Source organism: Nycticebus coucang, chromosome 17, assembly GCF_027406575.1.
Source record: "Nycticebus coucang isolate mNycCou1 chromosome 17, mNycCou1.pri, whole genome shotgun sequence".
NCBI classification, from domain to species: domain Eukaryota; kingdom Metazoa; phylum Chordata; class Mammalia; order Primates; family Lorisidae; genus Nycticebus; species Nycticebus coucang.
Genome location: NC_069796.1, coordinates 13,838,652 through 13,864,077, shown reverse-complemented (window position 1 = coordinate 13,864,077; position 25,426 = coordinate 13,838,652). Strand labels below are relative to the sequence as shown.

The 25,426-nt window shown below is 41.4% G+C and overlaps 1 protein-coding gene across 2 annotated transcripts in view; it reads right to left on the bottom strand.

The window, feature by feature from the left end:
- Positions 1 to 25,426, bottom strand: part of KCNN2 (potassium calcium-activated channel subfamily N member 2) — a 148,086-nt gene that overhangs the window by 27,258 nt on the left and 95,402 nt on the right. For both annotated transcript variants that reach the window (XM_053566570.1, XM_053566571.1), the window contains one exon: positions 912 to 1,053. In XM_053566570.1, the coding sequence (XP_053422545.1) occupies positions 912 to 1,053 (142 nt within the window). The remainder of the gene's footprint in view (positions 1 to 911; positions 1,054 to 25,426) is intronic.

The window sequence follows — 25,426 nt, the reverse complement described above, 5'->3', positions numbered from 1 at the left end:
TAGTTACGACTCTTGGACCAATGTTCCAGGCAGGTGCATGCAAGGCTGTGCAATCTCTGCTGGCCACTACTCAGAGGCCCTGAAACAGTGAGCCTGGGGATACATGTTAAACAGGCTTGCCTAATTTTAGAAATTCTAGGAACTCCCAGCAATGAAGTGCAGCACTGGTTCACATCCTTATGTATGTGGAAAACAAGTATCAAGATAACTTGTTCTTTACTGTAACCAAACTACACGCAGCAGATAAGGAACGAAGACAAACCTAGGTCATTAAAAACGGTGCACCGTCAGTTTGACATTGCACCTCTGGCTGAAACGTGTGTGAGTTCAAAGCACGTTACAACCACAACTCACTAGCCTTCCATTTTGTATACCCAAAACAAATGAAGCAAAGCAGTCCTGGCTAAATCCTGGGTCTGAGCCTGTTAGACACCCAAAAACAACAACGCATGCCACCAGCAGCTGCAGACTTTTCTCAAGTGTTCCACAAGACCTGGCCTCTGGTCTCACCTAAGACCAGTCCTCTTTCCACCTTGTGTTCATAGATGGTTATTATGGCCCATGTTTTACAAATGAGGTCAGCGGCAGAGACATTCATTCAAGCCTGCACAGCTAGCAGGGAGGGAACAGCAGGACCCAGAGCCACAGCTCCAAGATCAAATTAGTGCATCCCCTTAGCAAGTGGCCCACAAAGAGCAACCGGGCAGCTCTACCTCTTCAACAGAATTTCATCATGAGAAGAATTCAGATAAAAACTGTAGAGATTCTCTGCCAACACAATGCTGACTTATGCACACTGATTTCCTGCTACTGGGAAAGTGAGTGGTATCCATTGACTTTGGCACATGGACTGAACAGTTTCAGTGCCTTCTTCAGAGGCTATAAGAGACATGAAGGAACAAGACACTTACCATGATTCCAGTGAGCAAACAGACGCCTTTCCCACAGTATGTGTTGGGTACCATGTCCCCATAACCAATGGAGAGAAAAGTTATTGATATCAACCACATTGCTCCAAGGAAGTTGCTGGTAACATCCTGCTGGTCATGGTACCTGAAAAACACAAACAAAGGCAGTCCTTAAAATTCATTGCCAGTGTTATAGCTAAGGGCGGTTTGGTTCAACTCAAGGCACTCACTTTGCCTTCTATAAACTATTTAGAAGTTTCAAAGCTTGAGATTATACATGAAATTGAGCTTCCATCTAAGCTAGAGGTCTCCAATCTAAGAGACATCAGGAAGTGCCTCAACTTTAAAATCATCTAAAAGAGAAGCTGTGAAATTTTCATGAAGACTGACTTTCATCTTGCTGGTTTAAGATGATCCCCACTCAGTTATCATTGTAGATATCCTCTGGTCCCCAAGTGCCCTCCTCACTTCCTGATGTCCTGCTGATGTGCGAGACTTATGACATGATAGGCAGTTGCCCCATCTTACCCGACACCTCTGTAGCAAGGAATTGCGCTGTTCCCACTGTTTGGACTCACCTTTGTTACCTTTATTTCCCTAATATGGGCTAACTCCTCATCCTTCAAAATAAATTCAGGTGGGAGCCTTTTCTGTCAACCCTTCTCCCCAGCCCATCCCTCCGTCACAGGATGATACTGTTACGGTCTGTCTACCAGGAGGTCCCTCACTTACCCTGCTCTTTGAAGACAGAACCTCAGAGACCAAAGGGTCCCTTCCTGGAGCCAGCACGTAGCAGAAGTTGTACACCAAAAAACTCAATAGTCAAAGAGACAGGGATACAACTTATTATGATTACTGTTTGAGGTGTCACGTCTTACTGGTGAGGAAGAAGGTTTTTATGATAGAAACAGATATCCTGTCCCATTTTGCTTGAATGAACATTACTAAGCAGTAACCCTGAGCCTATGGTGTGGACACCAGTTTCCACCACTTACTCTAACAACAGCAAGGCCATGAGAGTTGTCAGCCTAGAAGAATTAGCTCCGGACACAGGTTCTGTGTAGTGACAAGGTAGAGTGGCCCTCCCCAGTCTCTGCCTCTCTACAGGACCTTCCTCGCTTTCTTGATTTTTAGCCAACTTTTTCTAAGGCCCTTCCTTCCTTCCCATCTTTCAGACACGATGGAGAGAGCTTTCCTCATCTCTCGCCTTACAAAGCAGGCTGTTCCTGTTTGTGCTAAGGGTAAGAAGGAAAGGAGGCTGCTCCTGGCTGGAGCCCCAGGATTAATATAAAATATAAAATACAACCTATACTGGGCCATCACATTCTCTCTCTTTTTTTTTTTTTTCCTATCCCTTGTGCAAGGCCAAACCTTGTGCTTCTAAAACCAAAAGTCCAAAAGCCATGAGTATAAGCTGTCCTCCACAGTGTCAGGAGAGCTGACACTCGATCTTTGGACACAAAGATCTTCCAAAGAAGTAAGAGACAAGCTTTGATATTTTGGGGTAGTAAAATAGAAGCTCCTAGCTGGAGGGAGGCCAATCGCTGGCTCTCCTGGAATCAAAGGCACATGACCAGGAAGTCGGCCTTGTTGCAAAGCATCCTGCAAGTTGCTGGTGGCAGGACAGAAACCTCCACTGTTCCACGTCCAAGAAGAGCCGCCATGACCTTGCTATGGACTCCTCTCCTCCTAGAATATCTTGGGTGGAGAAGCTGACATGGCCAAAGGGGGGTCAAATGTATTCCTAACATTCTAGGAAGGCGGGCGAATGCACTTCCCCTGAGAAACTAACTCTGCTACATCATACGTAATGGGCTGCTGTGACCAGTGCTATGCTGACATCCAGAGTGAGCTACGCAGGCCTTCGTGGACTGCTGGGGAAGCCTGCTATGCACATGCAACAGAGCTTCAATGGAAGAAAGTGGCTTTCATTTCAAAACCCAACCCTCAGACAGAAGCTTTGGATTATAGCCCATGCCCGACACAGGAGCTCTCTAGTAAGTATTCTTTACCAAACAGTTGCTTAAAACAGAAAGTACATTACCCCAGCAGGAGTATGGGCTGTACAGGAGAGGGGAGGCAAAGAGTGCATTTTCTGTTCAATTGTCAGTTGTGAGATGGAGTTTCTAAACAAAGCATGACATATACACAGATGCTACCCTCGGATGTATCAAAGTCCCTGACCTGTGTCTGTACATATCCTGTTTACCGAGCACTCCCTATGTGCTCAGCATCCAACTCGCATCTTCTCATTTAACATGTGATATTTTAATTTTTGGCTGAAATAGTTATATTCCTCACCCTTTTCTATGTCAGTTTGTAGACACTGAGAAAATGTGCCTGCGTCTCAGTGAAATCTCCATTTCAAGCCATTTGTGCACTGCCACTGCGAGTGACCAGGACACTGTGATCTGCTCCAGTTTTCGTAAGAGCGACTAACTACAAAGCCAAGTTTGTTTCATCCTATAAATAAAGGTCTCTGGGGCACCTTCTCAGCTGGTGGCTGCGAGGAAATCTCAATTTTGGCCTGGGTGTGAAAGTCTTTCTAGTCAGTTCTTCCTTAGCACTTTACATAGTTTTCAAAGTTTGGATCAGTAAATGAAAGAAAGTTGCGATGGAAAGCATCCCCTGGAAAATTTGTGCAAGCTAACTCCTCCTTCGTTGCTCATCTTTAATGTATAAATCTACATCATACAAATTTCTATCATCCTCGTTCGAAAATCTGCCAAACCCGCTCTGGAAATATGTCATTATATCATTCACTCAATATTCATCAGAGACTAGAATTCTGCATCGGAGGGCCCTGCTTAGAAACAGATATCCTTCTAGGAGTCGCTATTTTAGGGTTTAGGATTCAACCATTAATTATACTTTTTGCTTGAAAAATAGCTTCAAAGGGAAAAATAACATCACATCCTAGTGTGTACATTCAGACACACTTAGTTGTGAATAGTCAAGATGAGGTAATTAAGGACCAATTTAGATGCTATTAGAATAATCACCTAATTTCTTTCTTCTCAACTCGGCAACAAATATGAGACTTGTCAACAGGATGACATTACTTAGAGAACCCCTAGGTTTTTAATCTATGCCAGATTTACACAATTGTGAATGATTACTATGTAACATTTAAGGTGTAAGAATTTCAAAACATTCCTTACAGTAGACAGTCATGTCAAAGACTAACACGAACATTTCCAGCCTTCTCCACAAGGAGAAGAAATGGTCTGAGAAACCCATAAAGAAATGACTTGTGGGGCAAATTTTAAGTTTTGATCAATATGAATGACTGGTTTAGTAAGAAATAAATAACATTAAAATCAGTGCAAGGAATGCCTGCTGATCATCAAGCTTTTAAAATAAGGACTTGGAAGTTTTGCAGAGGACCACTTGAATTGTATTATAGCTCTACAAGTGTAAGAGACTTAAAAGATCGTGAGCTTTAAGGTTTTAAAAGCAGCTAAACGTTCCTTTTCTTAGTTTCCATTTCTAATTCCTTTCTTCATTCATTGCTGAGTGTGAGTCTAGCACTGTTTCTTAGATCACAGATATGACAGCATTGTATGTTTGTGCAAGTTCCCAGGCATTACCTTTCTCAGGGAATCACTACTGCCTTCCCCGTGAGCCAGGCCGCCTCTGCCCCGCCGGCCTGCCTGCCGTGGCAGCTCTCGCACTAGTGGCTGGCAGTTAGGCTGTTCTTCACAGCTCTCTTTCTCTGCAAATGCAACCGCCTTCTGCCTGGAAACCACCTCCAATCTTTAAAGCCCCGACTTGGGCTTTTAAAATCTGTTTGTGAGTCCCCTTTGCAGACTGTATGAAGCTTTTGGTCAACATGATACACCAGGTTGGTCCTTTCTCTGTATCCCAGGAGCATCATCTTGTAACTATCTCTGGCACCATTCAATAACTGTTAACTTGGGTCATAAGACATGCATTGTATAACTTCCTTATCAAAATGCCCTTAGAATTGAAATTATGAAGACCCCGAAGACAAAGACTGCACCTTATTCACTGTTGCATAGCCACCAGTGCTTAGGAAAATATGGACGGGAACTGGTGTTTACGGAATTAATTAGTGTGACAATGGGAAACATGTCCTTGACTTGCCCTTCGCCACATGCTAGACCTTCAGGATCACAGACAGAGACACAAAAAGGGAACATAAGTTATTCTTGCTCATCAGTCAACACAGATTGGATGTGCCATTGTTCTAAAATCTCTACACAATCTGTGAAGGTATTTTGTACCTGTAACTAGTAATTCAATCATAGTTAACAGCTGGTGAAGTATGTCCATTAATTCCTCTCTTTTAAACCCACCTTTAATACTAGAAATTGCAAAAATATCTCAACAATCAACTCTGGTCTCAAATGTCAGCCCTAGTTATACGATGAAAAATATTACAGAGATTTAAATGCATGTGATCAATTTACCAACAGTTCTTTCACCACAATCTACCTACCCCTGTCTCCTGAAATACCACTAAAATGACAATAAGACAATAAAAAAAGGCATAAACCCACAAGAACAAAGGGAAAGGAAAGCAGACAGCAGAGAACACAGAACACCATGTTCTTATATGAATGAAAGTACATCTTGTTTTCAGCCAGGATGGAGCAACAGAGAACTAAGTTTATACTTTCTCCTGAAACAACTGGAAAAAAAAAGAAAAACAGATAAAAATATCTGAAACAATGGTTATCAAGACATTGGTCAGACAGCAACAAAAGACAGTGACTGTGTACAGTGTTTCTCAGAGACAAAAAACAACTCGAGTGAGCCATATGACTGCCCCAGTTGAATGCCAAAAGAGAATCTCCAGGATGCAGCTCCAGGAAGAAACCAGGCAGATCCTGGAGGTCTTCCAGGGACAAAGCACAGAGATGGAAATCTACAGAGGCCAAAAATTCAGGGCCAAACACCAAAGAGAAGAGATCTGCAGAAGGTCTCCCCGATTATTCAGCCAAGTACTTATCAGTCCCTGCCTGTAAAACTATCCAAGGCTGGAGCAATGGGCGTGCTGTGTGCAAAGTGAGACAGTATCACTTGAAGATACACTGCAGCAAGTGGTATTCCATCAGGGGAAGATAAAATTGTGCTAACGTAGGGATGGTGCATCTAAGTATATACGTACGGGCATATCTGGGATATATTACTAGCTCGGTTTCAGATCACTGCTATAAAACGAATATTGCAGCAGTCAGTCACATAGTTTTTTTCCAGTGCACATAAAATTTCTGTTTATATTGTAGTCTATTAAGTGTGCAACAGCACTGTCCCCCCCCCAAAAAAAAAGAAACCTTTAACGAAGGTACATACCTTGTACGAATTTAAAAATAACGTTATTGCTCAAAAATGCTAACAATCTTAGTGCTGGTGGAAGGCTTGTCCCCATGCTGATGGCTGCAGACAGGTCAGGGTGGCGGTCAAAGGTTGGGGTAGCTGTGGCAATTTCTTTAAATAAGACAATGACGTCTGCCACACGGACTGACTCTTCCTTTAGTGGAAGGTTTCTCTGTAACCTGTGATGCTGTTTGTTTTCAAAATTGGAGTCGGTGCTCTCAGACTCTGCTGCTGCCTTATCAGCTAAGTCCATGTACTATCCTAAAGCCTTTGTTGTCATTTTAACATGTTCATAGCACTATCACCAGTAGATTCCTTGATAGCAAGTAAACATTTCTTTGCTCTAAGAAGCAGTTCCTTCTCTGTGCAAGTTTTATCACACGATGGTAGCGATTCAGTCCCATCTTCAGGCCCCACTTCTAATCCTACTTAATGTTCTTGCTATTCCCACCACGTCATCAGTTCCTGCTCCATTGAAGTCTGGAGCCCCTCAAAGTCACCTGTGAGGATTGGAATCAACTTCTTCCCGACTTTCGTTAATGTTGCTCTTATAGTAACATATACCTGGTGACAGCATCTATGTCAGCCCTTGCTGCTGCGTCTTACTCTTCATGCTACCGAGATGACGTCTTTCCTTAAATCTTAACAACCAACCTCTGCTAGCTTGAGACTTCTCTTCAGCAGTTTCCTCACCTCTCTCAGCGTTAATAGAAAGAATTGAAGAGACCGAGGCCCTGGTTCTGGATCAAGAGCATGTTGTGGCTGCTTTGATCTCCCATCCAGACCACTCAAACCTTCTCCACTCCAGCAGTAAAGCTGTTTTGGTTCCTTATCACGTGTGTTTGCTGGGGCAAGGCTCTCACTCTCCTTCACTTGGCCTTTACGCACACAACTTGCCTAACTATTTGCTGTAATAAGTGTAAGTTTTGGCCTGTTTCAGCTTCAGATGGGCCTTCCTCCCTAAGCTTGATTAATCATTTCTAGCTTTCTGAGCAGGGGCATCCAACTTGTACCCTGTGGGCCACATGTGGATGATTTGAGGACTGTTTTGCTTATGTGGTGTCAGATACCATGAAAAGTAGGCATGAACCTTTTTTCTCTTGCTCATCAGCTTTCATTAGTCTTTGTATAAGTGACCCAAGATAACATTCATTCTTCTAACATATGGCCGAAAAGAAAAAAGGTTGGACATCCCTGAGTGAGAGAGGTGTAACTCTTCCCAACACTTGAACACTTAAGAGGCCACTGTAGAGTTATTAACTGACCTCATGCCAATATTTTCATGTTGCAAGGAGGAGGAGGCCCAAGGAGAGGAAAAGAAATGAGGGAACAGGAGGTCAGTAGAGCAGGCAGAACATTTCCACCATCTACTGGTTAAGCTCACCGTCTTACATGGGCATGGTCTGTGGTGCCCCCGATTACAACAGTAACATCAAAGATCCCTGATCACAGATCACCGTAACAGATAAAATAATGAAAGATTTTGAAGTATTACTAAAATTTCCCAAATTTGACACAGAGACACAAAGCAAGCACATGCTATTGAAAAATTGTACCAATTGACTTGCTTGACACAGGGCTGCCACAACCTTCAATTTGTGAAAAACACAGTATCTATGGAGTACACCAAAGTGAAACCCGGTAGAATGAGGTACGACTGAATGTGATAAGCCTAAAAGAACTATTAATACATCAAAGAATACAACCCGATAACCCAAAAAGGATATAGAAAATGAAATATTTAAAAAATACATAATCCTAAAGGGGGCAGAAGTAGAGGGAAAAAAGGAACAGAAAGGAGATGTGACACGTAGAAAATAGACAGTGGGAAGCGTGTCTGTAACCACACTAAATATAAATGGTATTTGCTCCTCAATTAAAAGGCGCAATTGTCATAGAATGGGGGACGTTCACAACTTGGAGAAAGCAGGCATAAGGTGCAAAGTGAAAACAAGAGAACTGATTAAGCTTAAGGATATGGACTGATGGATATCCAGGGATGTGCCGAGCCTGGTACCAGACAGCTAATGGAAGATAGGTTTTTAGGGGGGCAGAGTGGATCCTCAGGGACTCAGGGCCCAGAGAAGAGCAGAAGAGATGCTTGGGGGTAAAAATGTAGACATTAGGCCCAAATTTCTAAACAGCATGTTTAGTTTCCTTCCTTCATTCCTCTATACTTAATCCTCATACATGTATGAGAATGTGCTAGCAGAGAGAAAGAATATTCTTCTCTTGAGAAACAGAACGATTTCTGAGAAAAAATTCAGTATTAACATCAGGAACTCACTGGCGAAAAATTTGGCTTTCACCCTACAACAATTTTTACGAACGATAAGCCCTTTCCCCATACAAAATTTCCAACTAGGTTCCAATTGCCATTCTTGGTTAAGAAAGAACAGCAAATGATCAGCACACACTTGAAGTATGAATTCTATAGAAAAGAGACACACACACGGAAAAAAAAAGAGGAGGAATAAAGCAAGAGTGGAGAGCAAAAACAAGAAACTGGAGACAGTGCTAGGGGATGGGGGACAGCATTCCTGAACTCTGTAAATAAATTATGCCATGAAAGATCTCAAGGAATGCACTGTATTTGTTAAAAATAACGGAGAGGAAAAAGTGGACTAAAATTCAAAATTAGTGAAAAAATAACCACATACAATTAGAATATAAGTTGGCAGAAGTCTCTCAGGAAGTAGGAAAAATCCAAAAGAGAAGGAAAAAGGGAGAACCATTAAAAAAAAAGACATTCTCAGAGAATCAACAGAGGGTCAGACAACTGTTTTTGCAAAAGGAGAATATAAAAAGTGAAAGAACAGAAATGAAAATGGTCTTCTGTTTCTTTGACAAAAGGAAAATTCTACTGAGAATCTGAATATACAATAAGAAAAGAGCTCTGTGGAGGAAGATCATTGTAAAATATTAAAATACTAGGAATAAAGAGAAGGTCATAAAAAGTTTCAAGGAGGGGGAAATCAGACTAGAGCTAAACATTTAAAATAGTTGCCTCTAACATTATTTTAAATTGTGTGTGTGTTTTGGGGAGAGGAAGGGAGGCAATCCATTTCTTCTGGGTTTGTAGAGGAACAAGAGGGAGAATGTGGGAAGGAAAGTGAACAGGTGCAGCTCAGGCCCACTCGGCCTGGCTTGCCCATGAAGCTGGTGCATTTGCTTTTCTATGTGGTAAGCTCCCCAGGCACAGAGGGTGACTCCCTCAGCATATGACCGTGCACCCAGACTCCTCCTACTTCAGTGCTGCATTATCAGACCAATACGCAGCCCACAGGGCAAGTGGTGGTGTCCAAATCTGCCTAATATCATTAATGAAGCTGACATTTCTAAGTCTGCCAGTTTTAGGCCTAGAGAGGGAAGAGAAATATGATTAAATGATCTCCTTCTGAACTCCAACTATGTGCATGCAATTTTAATTTAAAGTAAAGGCAAACAAGATCAGAGAGTCAGTTAATTAAAAGGTATACACATTTAAAAAAAGGTTTTAAAAAGGCTTAGATCTAGGTTCAGGGGAGAAAAGGGGAAAAGGGCTGGGTCTCAACGGCTCAGACAGAAGTAACATGCACCTCGTTTGCTACTGATCCATGTGAAACATGTTCACCTGGAAAGTGTTAAAAATAAAAAAACCTATGCAAAGCCCCACCCTCAACCAATTAAGCCAATTTCTGTGGGTGGGGCTGTGACAGGGATTATATTAAAAGCTCTACAGGTAATTTTAATGTGCTATTAAATCTGAGAACCACTAATTAGCTTTATTTCTGGAGGAGTTTCTCGTTCAACAACACGCTGAACGTCGACATGTATAAAGGAACTTCTGGAGGCCCTGAGAATCTGTAGATGAATAAAAAAGAGTGTTCATGAGAAGCTTAAAATCTAGTAAGGGAGAAAATTGGCTGCAAGGAATAATAAGGTAATGTATAAGTTGTAATAAATATGAACACTAGATAGAAAATATATACAAATTTACATACAGATATGTATACACACATATGCAAATAATCAGACTGAGCTAATGGCATGGAAGTCTAACAATAATATCAAACTGATACTTAAAATCATAGTTTTAATTCAAATAAAAACATAAAAGCCAGTGATTCCAAACGCTGGTTCTTAGAAGGCTGTAAAATGTAAAAGCTGTTAACTGTATGTATGAAACTCTCTGAGAGTCCCTTCGGCCCGCGAACGTGATTTGCTTCTGTCTATGTGACTTTCTCCTGGTCCCTTCTCTGTACTCCTACTTTTCTTTCTCACCAAGTCATAGAAACACAAATATGCCTTAGAACAGTGGTTCTCAACCTTCCTAATGCCACGGCCCTTTAATACAGTTCCTGTGGGTCGCAACCCACACGTCAAGAACCACTGCCTTGACCTTGAGGATTCTGGGACAGACTTCCTCTAACACAAGTAACCAAGGAAAAGCAGCAGCCCGCTCTAAAGCCCAAATTTAATTTAGGATATTCATAAATTATGGAATTCTTTATTAACTCTGCAACACCCAAGTGAGTTTTGAACCTTGATTTTGCTCCTTTAATTGTGCATGTTTGAATTTTTTGCCCCTCTTTCCACTTAGAAAAATCAAAAAACTAAACACTTCTCCCTCACTATGTGTGTTTCCTGAGGCATTTGTGGTTCTGCAGAAGGTCTGCTTTCTTTTCATGTGTTAACCTTGGCTCATTAGTGTTTCACTTACACTTTAGATTCAGAAGAGTTGCTTTTGGGTAAAGACCATCAGTGGGTGTGTTCCAAGAACATGAGATTACTTTAAAATAAAGTGCAGATTTCCTAATGGAAAAGAAAGGGCTGATGGAACATGTATGGAATTTCAAACTTGAGCATTACATTTTTTCTGTTTCCCTGAAAAGAGGACAAGTTGTTTTATTGTCCAGGTCTATCACTCTTTATGCATTTTAATTTTGCATTAGAATAAGCGGCTTTAGCAATGATTTAACAATCTTAAATCTCACACCTCTGTAATTATTTGACTTCTACCTTTTAAAATGATGATTTCCCTTAATTTACCCATTAATATCATCATTACAAAATTAAATGTTGATTACAACTGAGCAGAACTATTTTATATACATTTAAAATGGATTTAGGTCTAAGCTAAGAAAACTATTAACAGATTTTTGACATACATAATACTCAGCAGGTCAAACCAAGGTCAAGTGGTATGCAGAGTCTTTGCCTGATGGGAAAGCATCCAGGCATAACAAGACATAGTGAACGATAAGAAAAAAAATTCTACTATTTCCTCTAACACCCCAAGCTGTACTACCCCCCTTGAGAACCACTGGTCAACAGCTTCAGGGCACCTGCAACCTGTAAGGGCCATCAGAAAATTTAGAGCTGGCTTCCTACCAACACAACTGCAGAGCAGTGAAACTAGAAAACCTTGGAATTTGGGACAAATGCCGGAGGAGAATTATATTCTCAAGCTCCATTACTTCCCAGGCAATCAAGGGAATATCAAATTCTAGGACAATGATTTTTACCAGGACTAGCATTTTCTGACCAAGTTTCTCTTTCCTCCTGTGTCTTTCCTTACTTCCAAACCAGCAAGTGTTTTATGTGGGGCAACCTCCATTCAGCTCTTGCTGTGTGCCAGGCAGGCATCCCCACAAATCCCGAGCTCCTCCAAAGGGAGGCTGGAACCCCAAGCAGACAGATGGAGCTCTGCTCAGCCAGCCCCAAAGATTTCCTTATTCAAAAGTCAATTTTTCAAAAACACTTAATATAGTCTATGTCTGATGCCTGCCAGGCTCTGCTGATTGCAGGGAGAGTATGTCTACACTGGCCCTGCAGGCTCTATTTTTAGAAGCCCCCCCCTAAGGTTTTTTGTGATGGGTGGCAGCCAGCAGCCAGACTCACTACACTTCTCAGAGGCAGAGAACAGTGTGGCGGGCAGTCACTAGGTGGCAGTGCCACACAGTTTATCCTCAAGGCCGTTCCGCCGAGTTCTGCCCAACCAGTGTCAGAGAGGGGCTGTGAGGGGACCTTGTGGGAGTACCCAGCAGGGAAGGTCCCCCGCTGGGCATCCTGGAAGCAGGCAGTGCTCCCAGAAAAATAAGAGGCATAATAGAATCAAACTGATCCCAGGCCACCCTTGTACCAGCAGCCCTGTGCTATTACCAAGAACTGTGTGTGTGTGTGTGTGTGTGTGTGTGTGTCTGGGCACTGAATTCACTCTAGACCCAATCTAAGGTAGACCTGAGGTGGCAGCAAGTCCCCACCCTTCATCCTCCATCCCCCAGATTATCTAGATCAAAGACAAGACCTGATCTGTAAGAATAAAAAAAGGCTCCATGGCTATTTTTAACTAGGGGATGTTGGAAACTATCCCAACATCTGTCTGCTTGGGGTTCCAGCATTTGAAGATAAAAAAAAGTCAGGGTCTTGTTTGCTTGCTCTGACCTGGACTCAGAGGTACTGCCCCTCCACTCCCCCTTAGCTGTACACCCCAGAGAGGTGAGTCCCAACATCCGTCACACTTTCTTCTAGATGAGAATCAGAGGTTGACCGCACCAGGCTATGTGAGCAGGGATAACAGAGTGCTATCCAAATGCCACCCATCAAGTCCTTTTCTCCTTATATAAAAGCAAACGCAAAGACAAGTCCTTACTGCCGGGACTGTAGCTTCTTGCACGGTGGCAAGGTGACATATGCCAGGTGTGTACCCTGGAGGGCTCTGCCAAGAAGAGTAAGCAGCTTTGGGTTTGGCTGTCACTGTCAATGAGCACAGAGACTTGTGTGATGAAGAGTGAAAAGAGAAATGAATCAAGAAAGGAGGAGCAGAGAGGTCACGCGGGAGCTGCCTGGGGACAGACGCAGACAACCTGGAGGTGAGGTTAGATCAGGCCACTGAAGGAGAGCAGGGAGACAGAGGGGTGCTTGGCCACAGCAGTCCAGTGAAGAACAGGAAGCTCGCAGCCTTTCTGTGCCATTCTGTCCCTGAACCTTCACAGCTGCCCTCCTCCCAGCAACAGGAGAACTTCCATCCCCAGGTGTCAGGGCGCAGGAGGAGGACCTCTCTGGCTTTAGTATCAGTCATGTATTCTTGAAAAATCTTGGATAGGGCTTCTGTTTAGGGCTGTCTGTCCACTTAAAAACCCTATGCCCACTGACGCAAAGCCACCCAGCTCCACGGTGCCTCCTCTCTAGTTGATATTTATTACAAATTAATTCTAAACTTTTAATTTTCAAAAATCATCAAGTAAAAATTCCCACATAGAACATCTGATGACAAGAAGTCTTAGCCTCCAGCACCTCACAGTTTCAGGCTATGCTTCCAGGGAAGCAGCAGAACATTCCTGGATGTCATTGCTGTATCCCTCAGCGAGAGGTTGGAGGCCGAGTCAGAGGCTGAGCCACCAGGCTGAGAGCAGAGAGCGCTCCCAGCTGAAGGCGGTTCCAGCAGGGCTGAGAAGGGGCACGAAGTTTCTGAGAAGGTCATTGTCAAGGTTTACTAGTTAAATTTTCCCACTTCAACTGTAAAAATTAGTCTTTGAGTGCCTACTAATTGCACCTTGCCTGATTCAGCATGGGCAGCTAAACTATAGACTGCAATGCCAAAATGTCAGGGACTGAATCAAAACACAGCTCTAGGTTCAAGCCGGAGGAGCATGATGTGGTGAACGGAGCTGCTGCACCACAGAGGACGCGTCAACCCCTGCTCCCTAACTCCTCAGAATCCAAGCAACTGAAACAACATTTGGTTAAAGTCAGAAAAGCAGAAAAATGAAAGCAGAAAGAGATGAAGGGGAGAAAAGCAGAGTAGGATAACACAGGAAGGACTGAAATGAGAAAGTGAATAAAGAAACAGTGGAAATAACTGCAGGTAAAATTTAAAAAAAAAGGCGAATAAATGTTTAGAGAAAAATCACTACATTCACTAAGAAAACTCAAAAACTTCAATGTGGGCCAACTTGCCAGTTACTTTAAAAGTCAGTTTCACTTTCCATCACTAGCTATTAGAAGATCACCTGGTTTTATTAGTCCCTCAAAAGTTTCCAACTACTTGAGAATAAGAAAAATGAGAGAAGAAAAACCAATTCATAGAGAAGAAAAACCAGTTCGAAATTCTTGCATTATCCTTCAGTTATTACTGTGTTAGGAATTTGGACTTGTGATCAAAAATTGCTTCCTGGTGGAAGCTTTTCCCGTGCAGAAGCCAGGAGGTTTGGAAAGCATACTCAGCTCACGGGGACACACAGCTGAAATACCTGCCGATAACAAACAGCAGACATTTTCCCCCAAGGGAATGCAGGACTCAATACAAAGGAATACTGCCAAGAGAAGCTCAGACGGAGAACAGCCTCTGCACCTGGACTGTTTCGCAGGTAACCAAAGGCCATCGAGGATCAGCGTTACAAAAATCAAACAAAGAAGCCCATGAACTCCAGCTCAGCCGTCCCACGGTTATCAGGCATCTCTTCAGCACAAGCTACAAGCACACAGCAATGACACGAGCTTCTTAAATTCTACTGCCATTAAACCATACTCAACAAATGTACACCTACAAGCTCAGAGACCTTTCCTTACAGTACAATTACAAAATCGGGCTGATGAAATACCCAGATGAAAAGGCGGGAGGTAGGAGCACTGAATCCTCCCTGTGGTGCACTTAGATGACGAACAACTAGCCAGGCAGGTAAAAGTCAAACGGACCCACACCCGCTTTATCCTCCATTCTACCAGGTTAGGCTAAGCCTGGTGGCCACAGGGTGCTCTAGAGCTGCAGTCCTCAAATTGTTGGCACCAGGGACCAGTTTCATGAAAGACAAATTTTCCACTACACACTGTGAGTGAAGGGGGATGGTTTTGATCTGAGTCTGCAATCAATTGGTTTGCTCTGGTCTCTGTGCAGTCAAACCTTTCCACTAACGATAACTTGTATTTGCAGCCGCTCCCCAGCACCAGCATCTCCTTCTTACATCATCAGGCATTAGAGTCTCACAGGGGCACATAACCTAGGTCCCTCCCACGCACAGTTTACAGTGGGGCTGGGACCTCAGCTCTAAGGAACAGAAACAGGCGTTGCATTTGCGTGCGCTCTACATAGGCTTTAAGGCACATTTTCGGAAAAATATCTGACCTGGAAACATACAAATTACAATAGAAGTATGGAGTACATTGCAGCATTGTCAAAAACTTTCTGCAGGCCACGTGTGTCTACTGAGCACTTGAGATATGGCTAGTGTAAATGAGGAACCAAATTTTTAATGTCCCTTCATTTCTATCAATTAAAACTAAATTTAAAGAGCCATATGTCCAGTACGGCGGCTTCCCTATTGGACAGTGAGGACCAGAGAGATGGTCTAGCCGTGACATGAGGGCCACAGAACACACATATAAATGCTTTAATAATGCAACTATTTTAATTCAGGCAGAATATTCACTATGAACTTCTCCTCCACCAAAGTGAAATAAAATAAAGAAACATACTATACTCCTGGACTTCCAGGATCTTAAACTACTTACACAATTGACACAATATTCTACCCTCTGCTGTCATTCAGTTGCTGATTTTGTATGATGCTTCTTGGGTAAAAAAAATAAATCAAACGTTTTAAAGAAATGAATTGAATTCTGACTCATGTTTGTATATTAATTATCTCCGAAACAGTTCTACCCTCGTTCATGGGAAGACTGGACCAAGTGGTAGCACCAGGGAAGGAGGCCAAGATCCTCTACCCCCAATTTCTGAAATCTACTCTCCACAGACCCAAAGAACCCTGTTTTCCTCCCAAGCCACCTCATTTTTCCTCTCAAGCCCCCCTGTTTTTACTCTGAACTTCCAATTAGCCTGCTCACACTGTGGGGCACAACAGGTGCCCAAAGAGGGATATACACAAAGATGGTTGCAGAGTATGTGCTTTGGGTTTGACGACTTGAATATCAGAAGTATCTCTCATTCTCCAGCACTCAAATTCTGCTCACTTGACATCCTACTGAAAAAATAACAGAAGCAGGGTTCCAATCCATATATTTCAAAAATCATTTTATATATTGTTTAATAATATGTACATTGATAGCAAACTACAGGAAAAAGTCATGAAATGGTACAGAGATGATCTTTTTATTACCTTATACCTTTTGATGGATGTCAAAATAATTTCAAAACAGATATTTCCAGGGCGTGACTATTGTATTCGCGCAGCTACCTTAGTTTACGTAGAAACAGTCTGAAAGCAGAGTAAGCAGCAGTTCTCAACCTTCCTAATGCCACGACCCTTTAATACAGTTGCTCATGTTGTGGTGACCCCCAACCATAAAGTGATTTTCATTGCTACTGTAATATAAATATCTGATATGCAGGATGGTCTTAGGCGACCCTTGAGAAAGGTGTTTTTTCCCCACAACCCACAGGTTGAGAATCACTGGTGTCAAGGGTAATGCAGCAGACAGAAGCTCTACTTCACTCTGCTTGAATTAACATGTTTGTTTCTTAACTTGCATATTTTACTTATAAATAACCTTTTCCTAAAGTTTCTCACTGATAGAAGGGCAGCTGGATACTCTCTAAAAGTGTTGACTTCTCAAATTGAAGAAGGATCTCAAGAATAACTTCCACACGCTTGTTTTTTCCTTCGTAAATGGAGATAAGGGATGTTATATGGCATTTTTGCTTTTATTAAAGATTTGATTCACAATTTACACACACTCGCTATAAATATAAAATGTGATTATCCTGGAATCTCTTGACAGATGTCATTTTATAGCATCGAGGGCACATCTTTCAAACTCACAATAAGATTTTATACACACACACACACACACGCAAAAACATAGCCTGTGTTACTACTGTATGCAGAATGGTGACCGCCTATCAGATTCAATTCAGGAACCATCTGAACTTTGTTTTCTGAGAATGACCACCAGGCATACCTAGTGGCCTTGATATGGTATGGTGGCTTAGAAACAGAATACAAAGCGTAGACCGTGAAGACTCCCATTGTACAAGTCACCGTGCCTGGTGAGACATGGGGTACAAGGAGACAAACTATTTCACGGGTTATTCTGGAGATTGCCAGGAAGTGCATCAGGCTTTCTTTGGCTGTGTCTGATCCTCCAGCTTCGTTGTGAGACAAGAAGGTTTCTGGTGAAGCTTGAGGTCAGCACAGGACCCAGACATCCAAATGGAGCTCTCCCATCAGTACCACTTACACAGCACACGGCTGTCCTCCCATAATCTTCCTCCCAGCCGCTGAGATGGAAACTCACAACAACACAGTGCCTCTAATCACACAGGCTGGAGTCACCTTTCCTTATGCCCCATCCCTGAAATCAAAGAGCCATGATGTCCTGGGGTATCCACTTTCGAACATCCCCAGATTGAGTTTTTCTTCCTAGCTCGGCCCCTACTTGCCTTTCCCATCCTAATAGTCTCTTGACTTGAGCTTGCCTCCCAAGCTCCAGCTGCAGTACCTTCGATTCGTGGGGCACACATTGCCCTCCCCACTCCAGGCCTCTCATGCGCTTTCCTTTGTTATCTTATCCCGCTATCTCCCTTTTCACCTGGCTTCTAGTCATTCACATCCCAACTGAAGTCATTTCTTAATACTCCAACCAGCCCTAGGTATCCGCTGTTGGATGGCCCATGGAACCTGGGATTACCACTTTTCCTGAGGACGAGTCACTGTGTCTTGTTCAAAGCAATATGCCCAGTGCTAGTTAGTGCCATGACTGTTACAAGGTAAATGCTCAAAACACAGAGTTTAAGTGAACAAATGAGGGAATCCCCATTTCCACTGCCTTATTCCAGAGGATGAGATGATAGAAGCTTAGTCCATTGCAAGAGACATGGAATCAGTCCACTAGTTTCCCTATCTCCAGCCTCTTTCTCCATATCATCCTTCTTGCTATTTCCTGGGTTGTCTTTACAAAACATAAATCTTATAACCTTGGATGTGTCCCCATTGCTTAGAAAGAAAAGTACAGTCTCTTTAGCACAGCATCCAAGGCCGTTGACAATTTGGTCCCACCCCTCTTCCCAATCATGTCTTCCTCTCAGCTGCCTCATGCTAAATTCTGCCTTCGTCCCTGGGCTTCCAATTCTCTACATCACTTCTCCATCGTCAATACCCATCCCACCTGAAGTGTGATTCTCTACTTGCCTTGGACACAAGTTCATGTGTATATCACCCCTCTTTTGTCAAATAATAATTTCATTTTGCTATTTGTCTGTCTATTCCAATGGTCATTGAATACCCAAAAGAGGACTGTCTCTGAAATCCCACTGACTGGATCAATACTTGATTCACAGAAGGAGTCCAATAAATGTTTGTGTAATGAATTAAGAGAGGTCAAAATCTGATAATCCTTATCACTAAAGAAACCTCAATTTTGGAAGTTAACTGGTTTAAATAGGAACATAAAGGCAACAGAAATCAAATTTAACTCTTGTATCCTTGTCTTGTAGGCAAACAGAATGATAAATATATTACTTATATTCATGCCCGTGTTTTTTTTTTTTTGAGACAGAGTCTCACTATATGGCCCTCGGTAGAGTTCCATCACGTCATAGCTCACAGCAACCTCAAATTCTTGGTCTTAAGTGATTCTCTTGCTTCACCCTCCTAAGTAGCTGGGACTACAGGTGCCTGCCACAACACCTGGCTATTTTTTTGTTATAGTTGTCATTGTTGTTTAGAAGGTCTGGGCCGGGTTCGAACCTGCCACCTCCAGTGTATGTGGCCTGCACCCTAACCACTGAGTTACAGGCATCAAGCCATGCCCATGCTTTTAATTACAGCTTTTTGTTTTGAATTGTCATATGTTATAATTTGTTGATTGCTTACATCATTCTCAAATTAACGAATTTTTACGAACACAAAGAAAATCAAGAATTTATAGTAATTTTGGTTCAATAATTCTAAACCTCAAAAACTGGTTTAAAATTATTAACCTCCCTCCCCCACCAAAAAAAAAAAAATGAACAAGTTTCTCCCTGTGTAACATACCATGTGTTTAAAGGATTTGCTAATGTGTGATCCTTGGTTTTTGTGGTTTTAACTCTCCGGTTTGATTTTGACTCTAGGAGAAAGATACTCCTCACGTAACTCCAGTGCTGTTCACATAGCACCTCATGATTCTAAGTTCTTTTCCCCTGTGAGCAATGAAGACTATGACACAGAATACTAGGAATCAACCTACAAGACTTGCACTGAAACAGAAATTACATTTGAAAACTGCTGTCGCTGTATTAAAAGCCTGAAGTTATTACCATGAGCATGTCACAGATACATGGGAACTTGCCTCAGTTCCAAAGCTTCTGATGATTGCAAAATCCACAAGACAGAAGGTATAACACAGAGCTTGGCAGAAAGGAAGAGGTGGATAAAGCTGGGAAGTAACATATTTGCTTGGTTTTATTGGCAATCAAGAAAATAACATTAGATAGAACAAGGTGAACCCATAAGATGGAGAAATAACCTGGAAAGATTGAGAAAAAAATAACCCCAATGAAAAAATTCAGTATCACTCCCTGGGTAACTTTCAGTTTGGAGACAGACAAGTAAAACACAGTAGTGACTAAAACATGTCTTCTCCCTGAAGTTCTTTTTTTTTTTTTTTTTTGTTGTTGTTTGTTTTTATTTCTTTATTTTTATTTTTTTTTTTATTTATTTATTTTTTTTTTAACTCTTTTTTTTTTTTTATTGTTGGGGATTCATTGAGGGTACAATAAGTCAGTTACACTGATTGCAATTGTTAGGTAAAGTCCCTCTTGCAATCATGTCTTGCCCCCATAAAGTGTGACACACACTAAGGCCCCACCCTCCTCCCTCCATCCCTCTTTCTGCTTCCCCCCCCATAAACTTAATTGTCATTAATTGTCCTCATATCAAGATTGAGTACATAGGATTCATGCTTCTCCATTCTTGTGATGCTTTACTAAGAATAATGTCTTCCACTTCCATCCAGGTTAATACGAAGGATGTAAAGTCTCCATTTTTTTTAATAGCTGAATAGTATTCCATGGTATACATATACCACAGCTTGTTAATCCATTCCTGGGTTGGTGGGCATTTAGGCTGTTTCCACATTTTGGCAATGGTAAATTGAGCTGCCATAAACAGTCTAGTACAAGTGTCCTTATGATAAAAGGATTTTTTTCCTTCTGGGTAGATGCCCAGTAATGGGATTGCAGGATCGAATGGGAGGTCTAGGTTGAGTGCTTTGAGGTTTCTCCATACTTCCTTCCAGAAAGGTTGTACTAGTTTGCAGTCCCACCAGCAGTGTAAAAGTGTTCCCTTCTCTCCACATCCACGCCAGCATCTGCAGTTTTGAGATTTTGTGATGTGGGCCATTCTCACTGGGGTTAGATGATATCTGAGGGTTGTTTTGATTTGCATTTCTCTAATATATAGAGATGATGAACATTTTTTCATATGTTTGTTAGCCATTCGTCTGTCATCTTTAGAGAAAGTTCTATTCATGTCTCTTGCCCATTGATATAAGGGATTGTTGGCTTTTTTCATGTGGATTAATTTGAGTTCTCTATAGATCCTGGTTATCAAGCTTTTGTCTGATTGAAAATATGCAAATATCCTTTCCCATTGTGTAGGTTGTCTCTTTGCTTTGGTTATTGTGTCCTTAGCTGTACAGAAGCTTTTCAGTTTAATGAAGTCCCATTTGTTTATTTTTGATGTTGTTGCAATTGCCATGGCAGTCTTCTTCATGAAGTCTTCCCCCAGGCCAATATCTTCCAGTGTTTTTCCTATGCTTTCTTTGACGATTTTTATTGTTTCATGCCTTAAATTTAAGTCCTTTATCCATCTTGAATCAATTTTTGTGAGTGGGGAAAGGTGTGGGTCCAGTTTCAGTCTTTTACATGTAGACATCCAGTTCTCCCAACACCATTTATTGAATAGGGAGTCTTTCCCCCAAGGTAAGTTCTTGTTTGGTTTATCAAAGATTAGGTGGTTGTAAGATGTTAGTTTCATTTCTTGGTGTTCAATTCGATTCCAAGTGTCTATGTCTCTGTTTTTGTGCCAGTACCATGCTGTCTTGAGCACTATGGCTTTGTAGTACAGACTAAAATCTGGTATGCTGACGCCCCCAGCTTTATTTTTGTTACTAAGAACTGCCTTAGCTATACGGGGTTTTTTCCGGTTCCATACAAAACGCAGAATCATTTTTTCCAAATCTTGAAAGTACGATGTAGGTACTTTGATAGGAATGGCATTGAATAGGTAGATAGCTTTGGGAAGTATAGACATTTTAACAATGTTGATTCTTCCCATCCATGAGCATGGTATGTTCTTCCATTTGTTAATATCCTCTGCTATTTCCTTTCTGAGGATTTCATAGTTTTCTTTATAGAGGTCCTTCACCTCCTTCGTTAGGTATATTCCTAGGTATTTCATTTTCTTTGAAACTACGGTGAAGGGAGTTGTGTCCTTAATTAGCTTCTCATCTTGACTGTTATTGGTGTATACAAAGGCTACTGACTTGTGGACATTGATTTTATATCCTGAAACATTACTGTATTTTTTGATGACTTCTAGGAGTCTTGTGGTTGAGTCTTTGGGGTTCTCTAAGTATAAGATCATGTCGTCAGCAAAGAGGGAGAGTTTGACCTCCTCTGCTCCCATTTGGATTCCCTTTATTTCCTTGTCTTGCCTAATTGTATTGGCTAGAACTTCCAGCACTACGTTGAATAGTAAAGGTGACAGAGGACAACCTTGTCTGGTTCCAGTTCTAAGAGGAAAAGCTTTCAGTTTTACTCCATTCAGTAAAATATTGGCTGTGGGTTTGTCATAGATAGCTTCAATCAGTTTTAGAAATGTGCCACCTATGCCTATACTCTTCAGAGTTCTAATTAGAAAAGGATGCTGAATTTTATCAAATGCTTTTTCTGCATCTATTGAGAGGATCATGTGATCTTTATTTTTGCCTCTGTTAATATGGTGGATAACGTTTATAGACTTGCGTATGTTAAACCAGCCTTGCATCCCTGGGATGAAGCCTACTTGATCATGATGAATGACTTTTTTGATGATAAGCTGTAATCTATTGGCTAGGATTTTGTTGAGAATTTTTGCGTCTATGTTCATGAGTGAGATTGGTCTGAAATTCTCCTTTTTGTTTGGGTCTTTTCCTGGTTTTGGTATCAGGGTGATGTTTGCTTCATAGAATGTGTTGGGGAAGATTCCTTCTTCCTCAGTTTTTTGGAATAATTTCTGCAGTACAGGAATAAGCTCTTCCTTGAAGGTTTGATAGAATTCTGGAGTGAAGCCATCTGGACCAGGGCATTTTTTAGTTGGAAGCTTTTTTATTGTTTCTTTGATCTCAGTGCTTGAAATTGGTCTGTTCAGGAGGTCTATTTCTTCCTGGCTAAGTCTAGGGAGAGGGTGTGATTCCAGATATTGATCCATTTCCTTCACATTGTCAAATTTCTGGGCATAGAGTTTCTGGTAGTATTCAGAGATGATCTCTTGTATCTCTGTGGGATCAGTTGTTATTTCCCCTTTATCGTTTCTGATTGAGGTTATTAGAGATTTTACTTTTCTATTTCTAGTTAGTCTGGCTAATGGTTTATCTATTTTATTTATTTTTTCAAAAAACCAACTCCTTGTTTCATTAATTTTCTGAATGATTCTTTTGTTTTCAATTTCATTGATCTCTGATTTGATTTTGGATATTTCTTTTCTTCTACTGAGTTTAGGCTTAGATTGTTCTTCTTTTTCCAATTCCATAAGATCTCTTGTGAGATTGTTGATGTGCTCTCTTTCTGTTTTTCGAATGTAGGCATCTAAAGCGATGAATTTTCCTCTCAAAACTGCTTTTGCAGTATCCCACAGGTTTTGGTAGCTTGTGTCTTCATTGTTGTTATGCTCAAGGAAGTTAATGATTTCCTGTTTTATTTCTTCCTTCACCCATCTGTTATTCAACAGAAGATTGTTTAATTTCCATGCCTTTGGGTGGGCTTGAGCATTTTTGTTAGAGTTGAGTTCCACCTTTAGTGCCTTATGGTCTGAAAAGATACAAGGTAAAATTTCAATTCTTCTGATTCTGTTGATATTTGTTTTGTGTCCCAGGATATGATCAATTTTGGAGAATGTTCCATGGGGTGATGAGAAGAATGTATATTCTTTATCTTTGGGGTGGAGTGTTCTATATGCATCTATCAAGCATAGTTGTTCTAGGGTCTCATTTAAATCTCTTACATCTTTGTTTAATTTCTGTTTAGAGGATCTGTCCAGCTCTGTAAGAGGTGTGTTAAAGTCCCCTGTTATGATGGTATTATCAGATATCATATTGCTCAGACTGAGTAAGGTCTGCTTCAGGAATCTGGGAGCATTTAAATTGGGTGCATAAATATTTAGAATTGAAATGTCTTCTTGTTGTAGTTTTCCCTTGACCAATATAAAGTGACCATCTTTGTCTTTTTTGACTTTAGTTGCTTTAAATCCACATGTATCTGAAAATAAGATTGCAACTCCTCTTTTCTTCTGAATTCCGTTTGCCTGAAAAATTGTCTTCCAACCCTTGACTCGGAGCTTTAATTTGTCTTTTGAGGCCAGGTGTGTTTCTTGCAGACAGCAAATGGATGGCTTGTGTTTTTTAATCCAGTCAGCCAATCTATGTCTCTTCAGTGGGGAATTCAAGCCATTAACATTTATTGAGATAATTGATAAGTGTGGTAGTATTCTATTCGTCTTATTTGGTGAGAGTCCATTGCTTAATTTTATCTTTTGCATCAGTGTGGAGGTTAGGTTTTGTCCTTTGATTTCTGAGTTCTTACTTTGCTGCTGATCCATTGTGGTGGTCAGTGTGCAGAACAGGTTGAAGTATTTCCTGTAGAGCTGGTCTTGTTGTGGCGAATTTCCTCAATGTTTGTATATCCGTAAATGATTTGATTTCTCCGTCAATTCTGAAGCTTAGCTTAGCAGGGTACAGAATTCTGGGCTGAAAATTGTTCTGTTTAAGTAGATTAAAGGTAGATGACCATTGTCTTCTTGCTTGGAAAGTTTCATTAGAGAAGTCTGCGGTAATTCTGATGGATTTGCCCCTGTAGGTCAACTGGCGCTTACTCCTGGCAGCTTGCAGAATCTTTTCTTTTGTCTTGACTTTGGACAGGTTCATCACAATGTGTCTTGGAGAAGCTCGGTTAGAGTTGAGGCGACCTGGGGTCCGATATCCCTCTGAAAGCAGTGTGTCAGACTCTTTGGTGATGTTTGGGAAATTTTCTTTTATAATATTCTCTAGTATGGCTTCCATTCCTCTGGGGCATTCTTCTTCCCCTTCTGGAATTCCTATAACTCGTATGTTGGAACGCTTCATAAAGTCCCATAATTCTGACAGTGAACGTTCTGCTTTCTCTCTCTTCTTTTCTGCCTCTTTTACTGTCTGAGTTATCTCAAGAACTTTGTCTTCTACCTCTGAAATTCTTTCTTCTGCATGGTCTAACCTGTTGCTGATACTTTCCATTGTATCTTTAAGTTCCCTAATTGACTGTTTCAGTTCCTTCAGGTCTGCTATATCCTTTTTATATTCTTCATATCGTTCATCTCTTATTTGATTCTGTTTTTGGATTTCCTTTTGGTTATTTTCCACTTTATTAGCAATTTCCTTCATTGTTTCCATCATTTCTTTCATTGTTTTCAACATGTGTATTCTAAATTCCCTTTCTGTCATTCCTAACATTTCTATACTGGTGGAATCATCTGCAGTAGCTACCTCATGGTCCCTTGGTGGGGTTGTTCTAGACTGGTTCTTCATGTTGCCTGGAGTTTTCTGCTGATTCTTCCTCATGAGTGATTTCTTTTATCTGTTTCCTTGCCCTAATTTTCCTTTCGCTTCCTCTTGCTCTTTAAGTTCTTATGCCTGTGGACTAAGGGTTATAGGACCAGAAGGGTGAGAAGGTTGAAGAGCAAAAAAAGGGGATGAAAGAAAGGAGGACCGAGTGATAAGAAAAAAAGAAAGATAGAGAAAGGAGAGGGGGTGGGTATAAGGAATATTGACAAAAAGAAGAGAGGCACAGAAAGAGGGAGACAGGGCAATATAGGTGTACAGTAGGGTACTTTGACACAACCTTAAAAAAACCCCACCTTCTGGGGGTGCCCAGTTGCATGGTTCCCTTGAGGTCAGCAGCTCTTTGCTAACCTGATCAGACACAGTACCCCACCTCCACCAAGTAGAGAGGAAAGACAAAAATG